At 33.2% G+C, this 17,457-nt stretch overlaps 1 protein-coding gene and 1 long non-coding RNA gene across 6 annotated transcripts; both read right to left on the minus strand.

Moving 5' to 3' along the window:
• Positions 1-236: 236 nt before the first annotated feature.
• On the minus strand, positions 237-2,440 carry LOC149475143 (uncharacterized). 4 transcript variants are annotated; one of them, XR_016318151.1, is made up of 4 exons: positions 2,071-2,440; positions 1,625-1,802; positions 658-833; positions 237-563 (listed from the first exon to the last, which is right to left on the minus strand). It is a non-coding gene; the product is annotated as an uncharacterized LOC149475143 (long non-coding RNA). The 4 variants fall into 4 exon arrangements; XR_016318153.1 differs by having other exon boundaries at positions 239-563; positions 767-833; XR_016318152.1 differs by having other exon boundaries at positions 239-556; positions 729-833.
• Positions 2,441-3,157: 717 nt separating this feature from the next.
• LOC149475144 (inactive peptidyl-prolyl cis-trans isomerase shutdown-like) lies at positions 3,158-12,664 on the minus strand. Of its 2 annotated transcripts, none has more exons than XM_089713629.1 (7): positions 12,447-12,664; positions 10,837-10,893; positions 8,606-8,707; positions 7,627-7,775; positions 6,419-6,534; positions 5,444-5,646; positions 3,158-4,936 (listed from the first exon to the last, which is right to left on the minus strand). In XM_089713629.1, the coding sequence occupies exons 2-7, from the start codon at positions 10,887-10,889 to the stop codon at positions 4,189-4,191; spliced, it is 1,371 nt and encodes a 456-aa protein (XP_089569755.1). In that variant the 5' UTR covers positions 10,890-10,893; positions 12,447-12,664; the 3' UTR covers positions 3,158-4,188. The 2 variants fall into 2 exon arrangements, with proteins under 2 accessions (XP_089569755.1, XP_089569754.1); XM_089713628.1 differs by having other exon boundaries at positions 3,159-4,936; positions 10,837-10,986.
• Between the last annotated feature and the right edge of the window lie 4,793 nt (positions 12,665-17,457).

Consider the following 17,457-nt stretch of genomic DNA (forward strand, 5'->3'; position numbering starts at 1 on the left):
AATGCGAAAGTGTGTATGTATGTATATTCCGTTTTCACGCTAAAACGGATAAGCCAATTTTGATGAAATTTAACATCGGGTACTCCAATCCATAGGGTACTTTATTTATTTATTTATAAGCTTTATTGCACACAAACAGAAAAAACAAATTTTACTTAATAGGACATATTTAGTCAAAAGGCGGCTTTATTGCTCCAAGCAATTTCTTCCAAGCAATCCATTCGATCATAAGAGCATTCTTTACCCGCGACTTCGTTCGCATGTACGAAAATAAAAAAGAGCAGAGCCGCTGGCTAAAATACATGTGAGTGACTCAAGCAGATGTTCAAGGACAAGTATAGTTAAATAACAAACACAATTTTTTCATAAAATAATTTATTTAAGTTATAGTGGTTACTATATATGTTTAGGTACATGCGACAGTAGTCACAGATGCGGCAAATGAGCTTGGCCATATACAGTGTGGAAATTTGTTGACGGACCACTTCATTTAAACATTTAATTTTCTTTTTCTGTTTCTCCACTTTTTCTTCATTTTTTTTTAATTCTTCGAGTGCTGAAGCCTAAAACATTAAAGAAATTTTAATTATTGATAACAGTTCTCATAATTATACACATGAATCTGAGCATGTATGACTAAGACTATGAAAAAGTTACGTATTGAAGTTCCCTTTTTTTTTAAACAAGAATTATTTCATATAGGTTTTCTATTCAAGAACTGCTCTTACCAATTCAAGATCCTTGGCATCTTGTTGATGTGGATAACCTGAGCATGATGGTTGATCAGTAGTATTTGATATGTCAATTAAAGCAAATTGAGATGGATGGTCTGCCTGAAAGAGATAAAAATGTTACATTAGATATGGTCCCAAGTGGTAATAAATAGATTGCTACAGAAACATGAACTCAATGTTTGGTAAATTCATAAATTGTAAAACTTTTAGTATTTTTTTTTTATTAAAATTATTTATTGAACAAACATAGCGTATTATATACTTATGGAAAGTGTAGCTTTCCAACAACGAAAGAATTAAAAAAAATTGGACCAGTAGTTTTGAGGTCTTTTTGTGCATACACAATCAAATCTTTTCTTTTTACAATATTAAGTATAGAAAAAGTTTGAGACGATGTAATAAAAGTTTCACTTTAAAAGATTTTAATAATGTAGGTAATATCTTAAAAACTAAAAAATAACTCAGTAGGTTTTAAGTACCAGTCATCACACCACTTGTCTCATGACACTCTAGGTCTCTAGAGCATATAAGTCAAAAAAGATATTGTGAAGCATATAGCAATTAGATTAATCGGTCAACAGAAAGGGGGTACAATTTCAATTACTACCTTGTACCTAAAAAAAACAAACAGGATGAGCTAAATAAAATCTATACTATAATAATATTATAAAGCTGAAGAGTTTGTTTGTTTGTTTGTTTGAACGCGCTAGTCTAGGGAACTACTGGTCCGATTTGAAAAATTCTTTCAGTGTTAGATAGCTCATTCATCGAGGAAGGCTATAGGGTATATAATATATATCACCACGCTTCGACCAACAGTTTTGGAGCCACGGGGGTGAAACCGCGCGGAGCAGCTAGTTGTTTAATAAAAAGATTGATGAATTATTTACCTTTGCAAATACTGTTGGGATAGCATCATCTCTCAATCAAACGATATTTAAAGTCTTATTAAATGCGCTCTCTTCAAAGAGCAATGAGTACACATTAATGTTTTTAGTTCCTGGCCGGATATTTTCTATGCCAATCTTTTCCAACCATGCCTTTCGCCGGGATTCGTTACTTGGTAAACTAAAACGAAATATGCAACAATATATAACTTCGCACGTAATTAATAAACAAATTAATAATTTATCGATAAGGTGTTTATGCGATGATGTTCGACACTAGCACTCATGTTTATGTTTTCGATGCAAATGAAATAAGGAGAATATTGCGGGTTTCTACAGCTCATAATAACTAAGATGATTAAATGTAAAATGATTAAAAGATTTCTATACACTTGATAATAAATACACTTTAATATAAGCAACAATTTAACAAAATGTTAGCCACTTACCGTTGAAAGGTTAGATTCGGCCTGTTTTTGCTTTGGCATAGGCCACAACCTACTATAGAACACTTCATGGTACCTATTATTATTTTCAATTATACTTATTACACTCGAATATGGGCGAAAAACACTGGAAAATCATGGGAAAATCATAAAAATTTCACAATGACATCTTCTCACATGTAAACAAAACCGTATACTAAAATGGCGTCCGTGGCAGCAAAGGTACATCGATGCCAATGAAGAGGGCGCTAATAAAAAGAGTGTAGATGCTTTTTCTAAGGTAAAACCACTGTTGTGAGAAAGAGATGGGTATATCATTATTATTTCCGCGTCAAATTGAACAATTACGGCAGTTCCATAGGATTCTTTGTTCTGAGCACATATTCCTTTTTACGGTATTATCAACAACAAAAAAATCGAAAATTGTATTCGAAAAGAATAAGTAGTAAGAAATTATGTCATTATTATTCAGTATTCACTAACTTTAAATATGAAGAATACATAACTGCATTAGGAACAAACATGATTTACAGTTGTAGGTATTAATAGTAGTTATTACGTACAGCAGTACATATTATCTATATTTTACTGATTATTTTTCATCCAGTTTCAACCTCGGGAAAGAAAGCCACAAAAGTTCATTTATTATGCTGTAAGTTATTACATGAGTGAGTCTCCGCAAATATCAATATCAAGTTACAGTGTAACTTGGATTAACACATAGGTTTTATCCCGGATATCCCACGGGAACGGGAACTATGCGGGTTTTTCTTTGCAAACGCGGGCGAAAGAAAAACCCGCGCGAAGCCGCGGGCGGAAAGCTAGTTACATTAGTTGAAACTTGGAAGAAATATGTCTGTAAAGAAAGATGCCTAATTGATAATGTATTGTAAGGGTGTTTTCTTTATGTAAATAAAAGATATAACATTTTATAAGAAATATTTAATAAACGAATTATTAATCTTTTTGGTCTTTCATTTATACTTAAAACAATGTCTTAGCTTAGGTAAATATTATAATTAAAAGATAGATACTAACAAATAGATGATAACAAAATATACCTACTTTGTAAGAAATATAGTCACAGTTCAATTCAAACTTATTGGCGGTATGGTATCCGACTCTAACGTTCCGGTAATATTTGAAATTGTTTTCTGCGCATCAGAATCGTTCGATGTTCCGAGCCGCCATTAACATTGTATCGTACTGTAATAAACTTTGTATAAAAAATATATAATTCTTAAAAAATGTAGTAATACATAGATCTTTTTAAACTCTCTTGTACACTATGTAACAATGTTTTATGAACAACATCAATAAACTGTTTAACAAAATATCACTAAAATTGAATATTTAATTTTATAATATTAATTATTTTTATAAATGAAAATAAAGTTAGCCGAAAGGCATTCCCACAGTAAGGACGCGGGTTCAAATCCCGTAATGTAATCAATTTTTAGGGTTTCGTACTATTACTTAGACTTCGTTGTCTGTCTGTCTGTCTGTATCTCATAAGCCGTGATAGTTAAAAAGCTGAAATATTCACAAATTATGCCGCTATAACAAATATGTACTAAAAAATAATAAGCCCATAGTACGGAATCCTTCGTGCGCAAGTCCGACTCGCACTTGGCCGATTTTAACATATTACATATTATTATTGTCAAGTTTTTATAAGAGATATCCTATTTCTAGGTTGGAAGAAATCAACTTTAAACTACAACAACAATTACTCACCATTTATAGAAATTTTTAAAGTAACTGTACGGACGTGTTTGAAAATTTCTAGCTTTAGAGAACTATAATATTATGTATTTAAAAAAGTATAATCAAATAAAAATGTTGGCAATCCTACTTCTTGTTTTTCTTTACTGACAACTCCTGATCCGAGTGTGTACTGCCAATAATAAGGATATAAGATGTAATATTTTATGTAAGTACCTACCGTACATACTTGTATATCAAATATAATCTAAGACACAGTTATCTTTCGCTGTTGATTTCACCTCTGACGTTAAAAATCAACCGAGTAAGTACTTACGTCTTACGTAAAAAAACACAAAAATAAAATACTACCAAATATATGATGACTACAGCTCACGCAAAAAAATACTATTAATATCACGACGCATCTTTCCTAATAATAAAAACCTTCTTCTTCTTCCCTTCACCATCTTCTTGCACAATTAGACCGTCAAATTCAGAACACAAATCCTTGATACAATTAACTTCGTTACTCGTAAAACTATTTGGCAGTTCAAATTTCGTATATTCGTCACTTCCCGCCAAATCTTGACACATGTCACGAACCGTGTTTAAAAAGTCACTGTCAACGTCATAGACAACTTTTTTCTTTTCAGGCACTGACCGGAGAGCATTCTGCCACAATTCCTTTTCGCTTTCCGCCGATTTTTTATTGTATTTATCCAAATTAGCTAACGCTTTACCGATATCGCGATTTTTAGGTTCCAATTTCAACGCCAATTTGTAGTACTTTAACGCGTCATCCGTTTTACCTAACATTTCATACGCTCGACCGTAATAAAACAACGCTTTGCAATGTTTATTTATATCGGTGACAAAATCAAGATTTTCACACATATTGATCACGTATTTCGGTTTATTTATTTTATAATAGCACACCGCCAAATTGACATATGTATTTATTTTTAAACGCTTCACTTCCGCTTCCTCCGTGGCATTTTTGACCACAGATAAATTAAGAACGTACATAGACTGTTGATAGTTTTTTATGCACTTGTTAAATTTCCGTTTGGCGAAGAAATCTTTGGCTTGAGCGTGTAACGAGTTCACAGTTCTTGTGGTCACTTCGAATTTGCTTTGTTCTTCGGACGGTAGGTCGTTGAACCTGTAATGGAATTAAAGACAATAAACAAAAAATCATAAGCAAATAAATTGGTATGAATCTATACTTAGGGCCGATTTTCAATGCTTGGATAAAACGTATCTGTCCAATAATGAATAAAGTATTACACGATAATATTAAAATGTCACGTAAACTGTCAAATACGCGCAATTAGAATACGTTTTTAAAATGGTAGTTTTATACATTATTCGACGAATAAATTTTATCCAAGCATTGAAAAATCGGGGCTTAATATAATGCTGAAGAGTTTGTTTGTTTGTTTGAACGCCCTAATCTCAGGAACTACTGGTTCGATTTGAAAAATTATTTCGGTGTTGGATAGTCCATACATCGAGGAAGGCTATAGGCTATAATATATCATCACGCTAAGACCAACAGGAGCGAAGCCACGCTAGTGAAACCACGCGGCACAGCCAGTGTTAAAATATATTCTCTAAACAGATTTTCTTTTTCATTGGTAACGAAACTATTTTTTGATACAAAACTTACCTGATAGGAGCTTGCAGATCATTAACGGAGTACAACTCAATAGTAAACAGGGCTGCTTCGGGCCTCACTCTCGGCAACACACCCTGAGGGCCCCAAGCCAATGCTGGCTGTATTAACAAAAGGAATCTCGCTTTGGGGCCCCTGACCATAGTTATACCGATCTCTAGGCCGGGTATGCAAGATCCTTTGCCGAGTTTTATACGCTAAAACAATAATAACATTATAATTAATTATAATAAATATACATAACCGCCGCGGCTTCACCCGCTTTGTCTAAATATTACATTACACATCCAACCTATGTATTTGAATCAAAATAAACTTAAATTATTTGGATATTTTTAAATAAAAAAAAACACTATAAACCATATTTCGTGAAGAGTAAGGAAACATTCATCCTTTAAAAACTGTCACATTTATAATATTACGAAAAAGAGCGCATGTGCCGAGCACACGTGTCAGAAGTGAAACTTCTTTGGCAAGATTCAAAGATACCAAAATCGTCGCCTTACTCCATGACGTGATGTTATTGCCATGACGCGACCTTGAAATTTTATTCTCAACTCGCCTAAGAAAGTTTCACATCAAAAATAGTATGATTTTTTAGTAATATCGTTTTCACACAATCTATTGGTTGCCTGGAAGAGATTACTTTTTAGTAATAAGAGAACCTGCTGTGTTGTTTGTCCTAGTTTAATATTGTACCTACTACTGTTATGTTTGCAGCACAATAAAGTGTTTAAAATAAAATCTATACTAATATTATAAAGCTGAAGAGTTTGTTTGTTTGTTTGAACGCGCTAATCTCGGGAACTACTGGTCCGATTTGAAAAATTCTTTCGGTGTTAGATAGCTCATTTATCGAGGAAGGCTATAGGCTAATATCATCACGCTACGACCAACGGGAGAGGAGTCACGGGGGTGAAACCGCGCGGAGCAGCTAGTAAAAAATAAGTATGACTGCAAACAACTTACCATAGGAGCTCCATTGTTCATAGTGAGGGTAGAATCGAATGGAATTTTATCTTTTTCCCAGTAGGCTGCATAGTGTATCGTCACTTCAGCGTCCACTGGTATTATTGGACCGTCACCTAAAAATATAATTGTAAATAATCCTAAAAATATGTTTATTCTTTATTATATTTAGTAAATAATCTATTTTTGAAATTATACGGGAGGTCGGGTTAAATATTAGTTTTAATGTAATAAGAATGTACTGCGATTCTACACATGTAGACAGTTGATCACAGCAAACAGAACAAATCACAGCAAGTCAACGACTATAGCCAAGTGAGGGTAGTTGGGTCAAACGTCATATAAACAACGTCCGAACCCCGGAATTTTATATTATTCGACAGCTTAGCATATTCGGACAGGAAATAGTGACAACTATACAGTCTATTAATCCACAAAATTTTTAAATCAAAAGTTACGTCTAGCAATATAATATTATATGTTTAAAATTAATCTTTATCTTTAAATTCAATATAAAAATTAAACGCAAAATGTGTGGGTACGCGCATAACTCGAGAACGGCTGAACGGCGATTACGTTATTTCTTTTCATAAAATATTCCTTGAAGTTCGAGAATGGTTCTTTTAGAGAGAAAACGTAAACATGTACCACGGACGAGGCCGGGGCACACCACTAGTAATATTATAAAGTGGTACAGTAACTAATTTTGCTTTTTTATTCGATATTTGTTTTCAATACAAGTTAATGAAATTACAGTACAAGATTAAATTAGGCAATCTACAATTACATCTTAACTAATAATACTCTTAGAAAATCTTAGAAAATCTTAATATTACATGTCCTTATGTATAAATGCCATCTTATCTAGGCCAAAGTACACAAAAACAAACTATAATGCCGCGGAAATACGGACAATATAGTTGCATTTCTAATAAACAGTTTCTCTCAATACCAAACTATGTATATTAACACTCAAAAATCAGCTCAAATTAAACACACTAAAGTTTCATTTCCAATAAAAATATTCTGTCAATTCTAAACTGTAAATACACTGTAAAATCAGCTCTAATTCAACACAATACAGTTGCATTTCTTATAAACATTCTTTCTCAATACCAAACTATAACAACACTCAAAAATCAACTCTAACTCAATACAATAAAGTTTCCAATACAATAAAGTTTCCAAGCATTTCCCATCACACTTACCCTCCTCTAAAATGAGCATTTTAACATCCCCTGAAGAGACACAATCAATCATTTTTGTTGATAAATCACTAAACGAATGATATTCCGGGCAGCTTAACATCATTTTAGAAGCCGATTCCTCAATATATTGCAAAACATCTTCTGTGTCACTAAAATATAAGTTACAGATAGGTTTAATAAACTAAAATACATGCTTTTATAAGATGAAATTATTGTATTGTCACCAATCTATACTAATATTATAAAGAGGAAAGGTTTGTAATTATGTATGTATGGTTTTCATGCATAAACTACTGGACCGATTTTGATGAAATTTGGCACAGATAATCTTTAGACCCTGAGAAAGAACATAGGCTAGCTTTCATTGCGAAATATGTACCATGGGCGAAGCCGGGGCGGACCGCTAGTCATTGATAAGTGTACAAAGTTTGAATTAAATCTGTCCGTTTAAAGTGGGTCAAAATCGAGTCTAAAGCAGTCGTTTACAAACATACATGTGCAAAGCTTATAAAATAACGATTTACTTAGAAATCCTTTTTACATTTCAACATGTATATTTTATAGACAAATATTTTTTCCAATCCATAGACAGACTTCTATAAATTTTGTTAAAAACAACATGAGATATGAATAGCTAATTAATAATTATTACAAGCTTTCTGCCCGCGGCTACACCCACTTCGCCTTCACTCTATCTATTTAAAAAGGCGCATCAAAATCCATGCGTAGTTTTAAAGATTTAAGCATACATAGGGACATAGGGACAGAGAAAGCGACTTTGTTTTATACTATGACTAGCAAATCCGGCGAACTCCGTTTCGCCACCAGAGATACCTTTTCTTTGCTATAAACCTCACGGAGCCCGAGACCTTTCTAACAAATGCAAAACCGTGGAAATCAGTTCGTGCGTTCTGGAGTTATAGCGTCAGGAAGGAAAACCCAACTAATTTTTTTATAGTAGAAGTACTATTGTATGTACCTGTCATCCTCCAAATCATCAAAGAATTCTCGATCAATAGTGAGATCAGTTTTCTTGAAATCAACATCTATGCTAAATTCCGTAGACGTTGTAAATAATTCGCTGAAATCAAAAATATACAGTGGTGGACGTATAATTAGAAACACGCAACACAATGAAGTAGTCATCAAATTCATTTGACATTTGTGTATGATAACGTATTAGAGATTAAGCATTATTTCTTATGTAATAGAACACCCGTGTATCTAGCTTTATAAGATATTGCTTAATTTTAATCAAACGTTAGCTTAAATTAATAAAATCAAACAACTTTAAGTGCAGTCTAATTTCCGAGTATTTTCAGTCTGGACAACAAATTAGAAACAGCATGGTTCGAGTGTTCTAAAGTCAAAACCTGTTGAAATACCGCCAATATTTTTTCCTTCTGCAAATATTTGCACCGTTTTTTAAACATTCTATCTAAAAGTTTCTGAAAATTAATTAACTTTGCAGTAAAAATGGGTAAAAGTAAGATTTGTGACCCATCAACAAGAAAAATAATCGTAAGTTTACATTTTGACAAAAGCTGGAGTTACAGGAAAATTGAAAATCATTTAGAGTGTTCGATAAAAAGATATTCAATGTTATAGTCTATTTCAGTAAGCATGGTAGTTCTGATCAAGTGTCTAGAAAAGCTGGACCATGAAAAATCACTGCTCGCGAGGATAGGCAAATGATTCTTTTGGCAAAAATGGATCCATTTAAAAGCTCAAATTCTATTATAAAATTAGTTTTTTCCGAAGATGAACCACGCCATGTGTCGATGAGATCGGTTTTCGGGTGGTAAGTCGAGGCAAAATTGTTTGTGAGAGACGCCAGGAAAGTACAGCTTCTTATTAGGCAGGGAACGACGATTTGCATTTACTAAGAAATATTGTTTGAGAACAGTCCGCCAGTGAAAAAGTTTTATTTTGGGACGAAACAAATTAATTTAATCAATTCTGATGGCAAAAGATACGCGCGTCGTCCAGTTAACCATACCTTAGATAATAAATTAAAAACAGTTAAGCAAGGCGGAGGAAACATTATAGTATGGGGTTGTTTTTAGATTGTTATAATCTTTATAGACAACAACGGCTTTACAACGTCGTGGCTCAGATTGTAAGAGATTTTCACACGTTTGCAAAAACATATTTCCTAATAGAATTGGAACCTTTAAATGGATCTATCTTTGCGAAAAGAATAATTTACCAATCCTCGCGAGCAGTAGTTTTTCATGGTCATGCTTTTCTAGGCACTTAATCAGAAGTACCATGCTCTTTGAACTATAGCATTTAATATCTTTTTATTGAACACTCTAAATGATTTGCAATTTTCCTGTAACTCCAGTTTTTGTCAAAATATAAACTTAAAATTATTTTTCTTGTTGATGGGTCACGAATCTTACTTTTACCCATTTTGTCTGCAAAGTTAATTATTTTTCAGAAACTTTTAGATAGAATGTTTAAAAAACGGTGCAAATATTTATAGAAGAAAAAAATATTGACGGCATTTTAATAGGTTTTGACTTTAGAACACTCGAAACAAGCTGTTTCTAATTTGTTGTCCAGACTGAAAATACGCGGAAATCAGACTTCACCTAAAGTTGTTTGATTTTATTAATTTAAGCTAACGTTTGATTAAAATTAAGCAATTTCTTATAAAACTAGATAAACGGGTGTTCTATTACATATGAAATAATGCTTAATCTCTAATACTTTAATACACAAATGTTAAATAAACTTGATGACTACTTCATCGTGTTACCTGTTTCTAATTAAACGTCCACCACTGTATATTGAGTAAAATATGTTTAGCAAAAATTGTAATGCTCTAAAAATTCACTAGAGCTTAAATTGAAAATTTAACTGTACTGTAATTTTTGGACCGCCTCCTTGGTACAGTGGTTGACGTGTGAGCGTAGAACCGAGGGGTCCTGGGTTCGATTCCTGGTGGAGACGAAGATAACAAAAATGTCTCGGTCTGGCAGGACACAGAAGGCTGATCACCTACTTGTCCCTAAAGAAAATTGATCAGTGAAACAGATGTATAATGGCATCTGCCCCTTACCCCACTTGGGGATATGGGACTTCACTTTTTTTATAATTTTGTAAAAACATTTTTTTTAGTTTTACTAAAATTCAGCGAATGATGCTATAATTTAATTCTACTAAATAATAAAATGATATGAATTATCTTTAAAATACACTTACTGTAAGTTGATTCCTTTGGATAGTTGCACTGGATCTTCCAAGATGTTGTCCATTATACTTAAATTAATACAAATAAAAATTAAGCGGAATTTTAGACTTTAATTCCTTTGAAGTTGACAGTACTATGTTGCCACTGTTTTTCTTAAGTACCTGTGTGGATAGTTTTTCACCTCATAAGTTTATTTTGAGGCCCAAATATCCCTATACCTATTCCTACTTTTATACTAATACTAGCGGTCCGCCCCGGCTTCGCCCGTGGTACATATTTACGTTTTCTCTACATAAAAACCATCCTCGTACTTCAAGGAATATATTAAAAAAAGAATTATCGAAATCGGTTCAGCCGTTCTCGAGTTATGCGCTTACCAACACATGCCATTTTGCAAAAATCGGGTCTTGTGCGAAACCGGCTCCCGGTGCCGCCGCAGTTGGGGTTTTTGGCGGTCCAATATTTTTTTAAAGTCGATTATCTCAGATTCCTTTATCAATAGCACATTTGCAAGTATATATGTATATTCATAGATAATAAAATAGTCTATGCCTTGTCAAAACATGGTACCATTTAAATAAATAAAAACAACTTGAGTCAAAGCAAATGTACCCTTGTAATTTTTGTTACATTTTGTCTGCTAATAAAAAATTAAAACAGCTGTTCAGTGAGATTTTAATATTTATTGATCCTTTGTTACACTCTTCTTACGAGAAAATAAAAACATCATACCCTCCCATACATTTTTTTTACACATTCCTTGTTTATTTTTTTGTACAAAAAACTACCTACTCAATGTGTCATGAAAAGTGGGCCACTTAAATCATGTGGTTATGTTGTTATCTTGATTTATAGCTAGCCTGTTCTTTCCTTAACATGTCATATAAGTTAGAAAGAGGAAGGTTATTAGACCGTTTTATAAAGCGAACGCAAAACCCACGACTGTTGATCGACCGGGAGCCGGTCGCAACGCACAAGCCCCTGAATGTGGATCGACCGGCTCCCGGTCGTTCAGCACTTGAGTGGTTATAAATACGAAAGTAACTCTGTCTGTCTGTTACGCTTTCCCGCTTAAACCTCACAACCGATTTTGATGAAATTTGGCACAGACAATCTTTAGACCCTGAGAAAGAACATAGGCCTTTTATTGCGAAATATGTAACACGGGCGAAGCCGGGGCGGACCGCTAGTTATATATAAGTATACTAGTTATCATGAGAAATCTAAATTTATTTTTCTTCCTAATTAGAATAATTTTATCAGCAAATAATTTTATTAGTACATATTTTAGAGCAGGAATGCAATTGCTTATAGAATATAATGGTCAAATGGACAAAGAGGAGGTGGTAAATGTTAAAAATACTATGTAATGACGATTCGAAAGTGCTACTAAATAGTAGTCTAATTGAATAAATGAATTTTTGAGTTTGAGTTTGAGTTTGAAATGGGAAGTTATCATCAGAATGCATGACGAAAATTCACCATGCAAGATTTTTTTATAATTTTGATGGATAAGGTACTTTTCGTACAAATGTGTTTTAAGGAAGGCGAGCACTATCATTTTGGAAAATAAATCCCTGGAATCAGGGCGATATATAGATATTTAAAGCAGATAACTTACCAGTAAATTTAAGACTAGCTCGTTATTAAATTTGAAGCCTGAAGTAGGTATAAGCTAGCTTAACTTTTTCTCAATATAACATGCGCTCAATAACACAAATGATTCAAAAATGGAATACAAATTTCAGAAGAAGCAAAATGTAATCAACCCAAGAACCTGTGCAAGAACCCAAGTTATACTTTTACAAGTTCGCTTTCTCATCAAAATTCAAATCTATTTCAAATCTTTATTGTTTTGACGTTTGAAGTTTTTAACTAACCACAGACAAAATAAAATTAAAATACATAAAAATAACTGCGTTAAAAACAACCGACTTCAAAAACGGAAAAGTAATAAATAAAAAAGATTTGATATTATTAATTACTAGTTACATATTATTTAGATGTGCTAATTTACTAAAAATGTTTGATGTCGGTTGTTTTTAACGCAGTTATTTTTATTTAATACTTTTAAGTGTATTTTTCAACACGAATCAAACGAGCCCAATCTCGATAAAGTTGAGTCAATATATTACTGAGTTCCTATGGCCACCTTCCGATTCCATCATCAAATCAGCTCTATTTCATGATAATGTTTCATCGCAATCCAATTTACATACGTATACAAAATTTCAGCTCAACCGGTTACCGGGAAGTGAATCAAAGTTACTTGCTACATTTCAATTAAGTCATCGAGTACAGACAAAAATGCTCATAAAATAAAAACTACTGGGTCTATCCGAATAAAATTTGTATGGGACCAATTCGACACCATCCCGCATCGAACAAAAAAAGAATCACGTAAATCGGTTAAGAAACCTCGGAGTAATCGGTGTACATACATACAAAAAAAAATTATACCGGCCGAATTGATAACCTCCTCCTTTTTTTGAAGTCGGTTAAAAATAATGCAAATACATCACAGATGTAAAAACATTACTTTAAATTTCTGTGAAATACACATTAAAATGGGTTAAAAAATTCTCATAGAATATGATGTAGATTAAAAATTGGTTAAAAACAAGTTAAAAAGTTATCTAAAATGAAATAATATTGTATACATCAAGAAACTTATATCTAATACACTGGAGATTGCACTGTGACCATGAGGTGACCATTGACTTGTAACAAGAAAGTATGACGTTTGGTGACGCCTGTACGTAGACGGAGAATCCAATAGACACCGGCAATGCGTGTCGCAGAAAGGGATAGAAAAGATTACGTCACAATATTTAGGGTTACCATGTGAAGGAAAATTTACCCCACAATTTGTAAGATACAAATCTCTCAATATCATTATTCATATAAGTGGATAATAATGAGATATCCACATAATGATATTATGTAGATACATACTTACATGTCTATACTTAATATTATAAAGAGGAAAGGTTTGTAATTATGTATGTATGTATGGTTTTCACGCATTAACTACTGGACCGATTTCAAAAATTCTTTCACCATTAGAAAGCTGCATCTTCACTGAGCAACATAGGCTATATTGCATTTTCAAAAAAATTAGAGATCCTTACCAAAAATGCAATAATGTATCCTTAATAAAAATTCTGTCATCGCGTGCGCTGCGGAATCTATTGAAGATAGAACAAAAAAATGTTCTACGGTATTATAGAATGGATCAATATCTACAAGAAAGTCCGCGATATTCCATTCAAAAGATATAACGAATTTTTAAAAGTGTCAATTTACAGAAAATAGTAGGTATACTGTATAATTCAATGAGGAGGCGTAGTACGGGAAAAAGCCATTGAATATTTCAGATATTTAATTAAATACACACTGCAGAATATATATTATTACTAGCGGTCCGCCCCGGCTTCGCCCGTGGTACCTACATGTTTTTAACTATCCTATCTCTCAAGTTGGATCGAACTGCACATGGTGTGCGAATTTTATTATAATCGGTTAAGTGGTTTAGGAGTCCATTGAGGACAAACATTGTGACACGAGATTTATATATATATTAAGATTTCCCATAATAGTGGGTAACAATTTGTAGAAAAGTTGGCAACACAAAATTTTTTAGGTTAAAATTTATAATTATTATTTTTGTGGTTTTTAAACAATGTATTCAAGTCAACAGCACGTGATACACAATATATTAACACGCTAAAATATCATGAAGGCCTATTAACTGATAAAGAGTTTAGTCCATTGAATAAAAAGTTCTAGAGTGCGTGAGTTAGTAACGTAAGATGTTTCTTCGGAAACATATCAAGAGTCCCTAGATAATAAACTTACTAAAACCCCGGGACACTAGGAGGAGCCCCGGAGTTGGGGGAGGGGGGGAATGGGTCCATTTTTTCATTTTTCGCTTAAATCTCAAAACGGTACATGTTAGAGAAAAACTTTCAAGGAAAAGTTGAAAGGCCATAAAATTATCTACAAGTTGTGCCTCAATCATTTTTTCCTATATCCTACCGTTTCTGAGTTATACGCAGTAAAAAATGATTTTGACTCGAAACAATTTCCCCATATCGATCAAAAAATATTTATTTCTTCCAAAAAACTCAAATGTGCAACTTGTGACCAGTACTGATAGATTGCTCTTAATTAGGTCTATAATTGGTAAAATAAACACATTCCTCCATGGAAGCCTTTAGGAGGAATCGATTGTCAAAATATTATATTAGGGCAGTTTGAGTTACTGAACTTGATCTTTTTATTTTTTTCTTCCAAAAAACTCAAAAGTGCAACTTGTGACCGGTACAGATAGATTGCTCATAATTAGGTCTATCATTGATAAAAATACCGAATTCCACCACGGAGGCGTTTACGGGGAATTGAATTTTATTAGGGTAGTTACGATACTTGAACTTATTATTTTTTTTCTTCCAAAAAACTCAAAAGTGCAACTTGTGACCGGTACTAATAGATTGCTCTTAATTAGGTCTATAATTGGTAAAATAAACACATTCCTCTATGGAAGCCTTTAGGAGGAATCGATTGTCAAAATATTATATTAGGGTAGTTTGAGTTACTGAACTTGATCTTTTTATTTTTTTCTTCCAAAAAACTCAAATGTGCAACTTGTGACCGGTACTGATAGATTGCTCTTAATTAGGTCTATAATTAGTAAAATAAACACATTCCTCCATGGAAGCCTTTAGGAGGAATCCATTGTCAAAATATTATATTAGGGTAGTTTGAGTTACTGAACTTGATCTTTTTATTTTTTTCTTCCAAAAAATTCAAAAGTGCAACTTGTGACCGGTACAGATAGATTTCTCATAATTAGGTCTATCATTGATAAAAATACTAGATTCCACCACGGAGGCGTTTACGGGGAATTGAATTTTATTAGGGTAGTTAAGATACTTGAACTTTTTATTTTTTTCTTCCAAAAAACTCAAAAGTGCAACTTGTGACCGGTACCGATAGATTGCTCATAATTAGGTCTATCATTGATAAAAAAACCAGATTCCACCACGGAGGTGTTTAGGAGGTATTGAATTTTATTATGGTAGTTACGATACTTGAACTTTTTAACTAACTACCCTAATAAAATTCAATTCCCCGTAAACGCCTCCGTGGTGGAATCTGGTATTTTTATCAATGATAGACCTAATTATGAGCAATCTATCTGTACCGGTCACAAGTTGCACTTTTGAGTTTTTTCGAAGAAAAAAAATAAAAAGTTCAAGTATCGTAACTACCCTGATAAAATTCAATTCCCCGTAAACGCTTCCGTGGTGGAATCTGGTATTTTTATCAATGATAGACCTAATTAAGAGCAATCTATCAGTACCGGTCACAAGTTGCACTTTTGAGTTTTTTGGAAGAAAAAAATAAAAAGATCAAGTTCAGTAACTCAAACTGCCCTAATATAATATTTTGACAATCGATTCCTCCTAAAGGCTTCCATGGAGGAATGTGTTTATTTTACCAATGATAGACCTAATTATGAGCAATCTATCTGTACCGGTCACAAGTTGCACTTTTGAGTTTTTTGGAAGAAAAAAAATAAAAAGTTCAAGTATCGTGACTACCCTGATAAAATTCAATTCCCCGTAAACGCCTCCGTGGTGGAATCTGGTATTTTTATCAATGATAGACCTAATTATGAGCAATCTATCTGTACCGGTCACAAATTGCACTTTTGAGTTTTTTGGAAGAAAAAAATAAAAAGATCAAGTTCAGTAACTCAAACTGCCCTAATATAATATTTTGACAATCGATTCCTCCTAAAGGCTTCCATGGAGGAATGTGTTTATTTTACCAATTATAGACCTAATTAAGAGCAATCTATCAGTACCGGTCACAAGTTGCACATTTGAGTTTTTTGGAAGAAATAAATATTTTTTGATCGATATGGGGAAATTGTTTCGAGTCAAAATCATTTCTTACTGCGTATAACTCAGAAACGGTAGGATATAGGAAAAAATGATTGAGGCACAACTTGTAGATAATTTTATGGCCTTTCAACTTTTCCTTGAAAGTTTTGCTCTAACATGTACCGTTTTTGAGATTTAAGCGAAAAATGAAAAAATGGACCCATTCCCCCCCTCCCCCCACTCCGGGGCTCCTCCTAGTGTCCCGGGGTTTTAGTATGTTTATTACCTAGGGACTCTTGACATGTTTCCGAAGAAACATCTTACGTTACTAACTCACGCACTCTAGACCCCCCTTGGAGGGACTCATTCAATGGACTAGTTGTATACTTACGAGTGAAAAGACAATCCAGGCATTTTCGTTCCACTATCACTTTTACACCCTTTAACACTACACCGCACCATGGTATTATTTTATAAGGTATTAACGGTAAGTTTAAATTATGCAAAACCAAACACAATGAATTACTTCTAACTTATAACATGTAAAAACTATATTTTAGGGAAGACGATAGTTAGCTGTCAAACTTTGTTTAGCAAAGTAGGTTGCTTTTCTTGAAAAAAGTGGCACGCTGGGTGAAACAAAAAATTTTATCGTTCTCTCTCATTTCTTTACACAACACCGGCATAAGTTTCTCTTTTTCTTGTGTGAATGCGACATAAGATATCAATTTGTCTATTGGT

The sequence above is a fragment of the Colias philodice genome, chromosome 31 (assembly GCF_061535455.1).
Source record: "Colias philodice isolate Cphi_HAF_F1 chromosome 31, ilColPhil1 Martin Lab GWU primary, whole genome shotgun sequence".
NCBI lineage: Eukaryota > Metazoa > Arthropoda > Insecta > Lepidoptera > Pieridae > Colias > Colias philodice.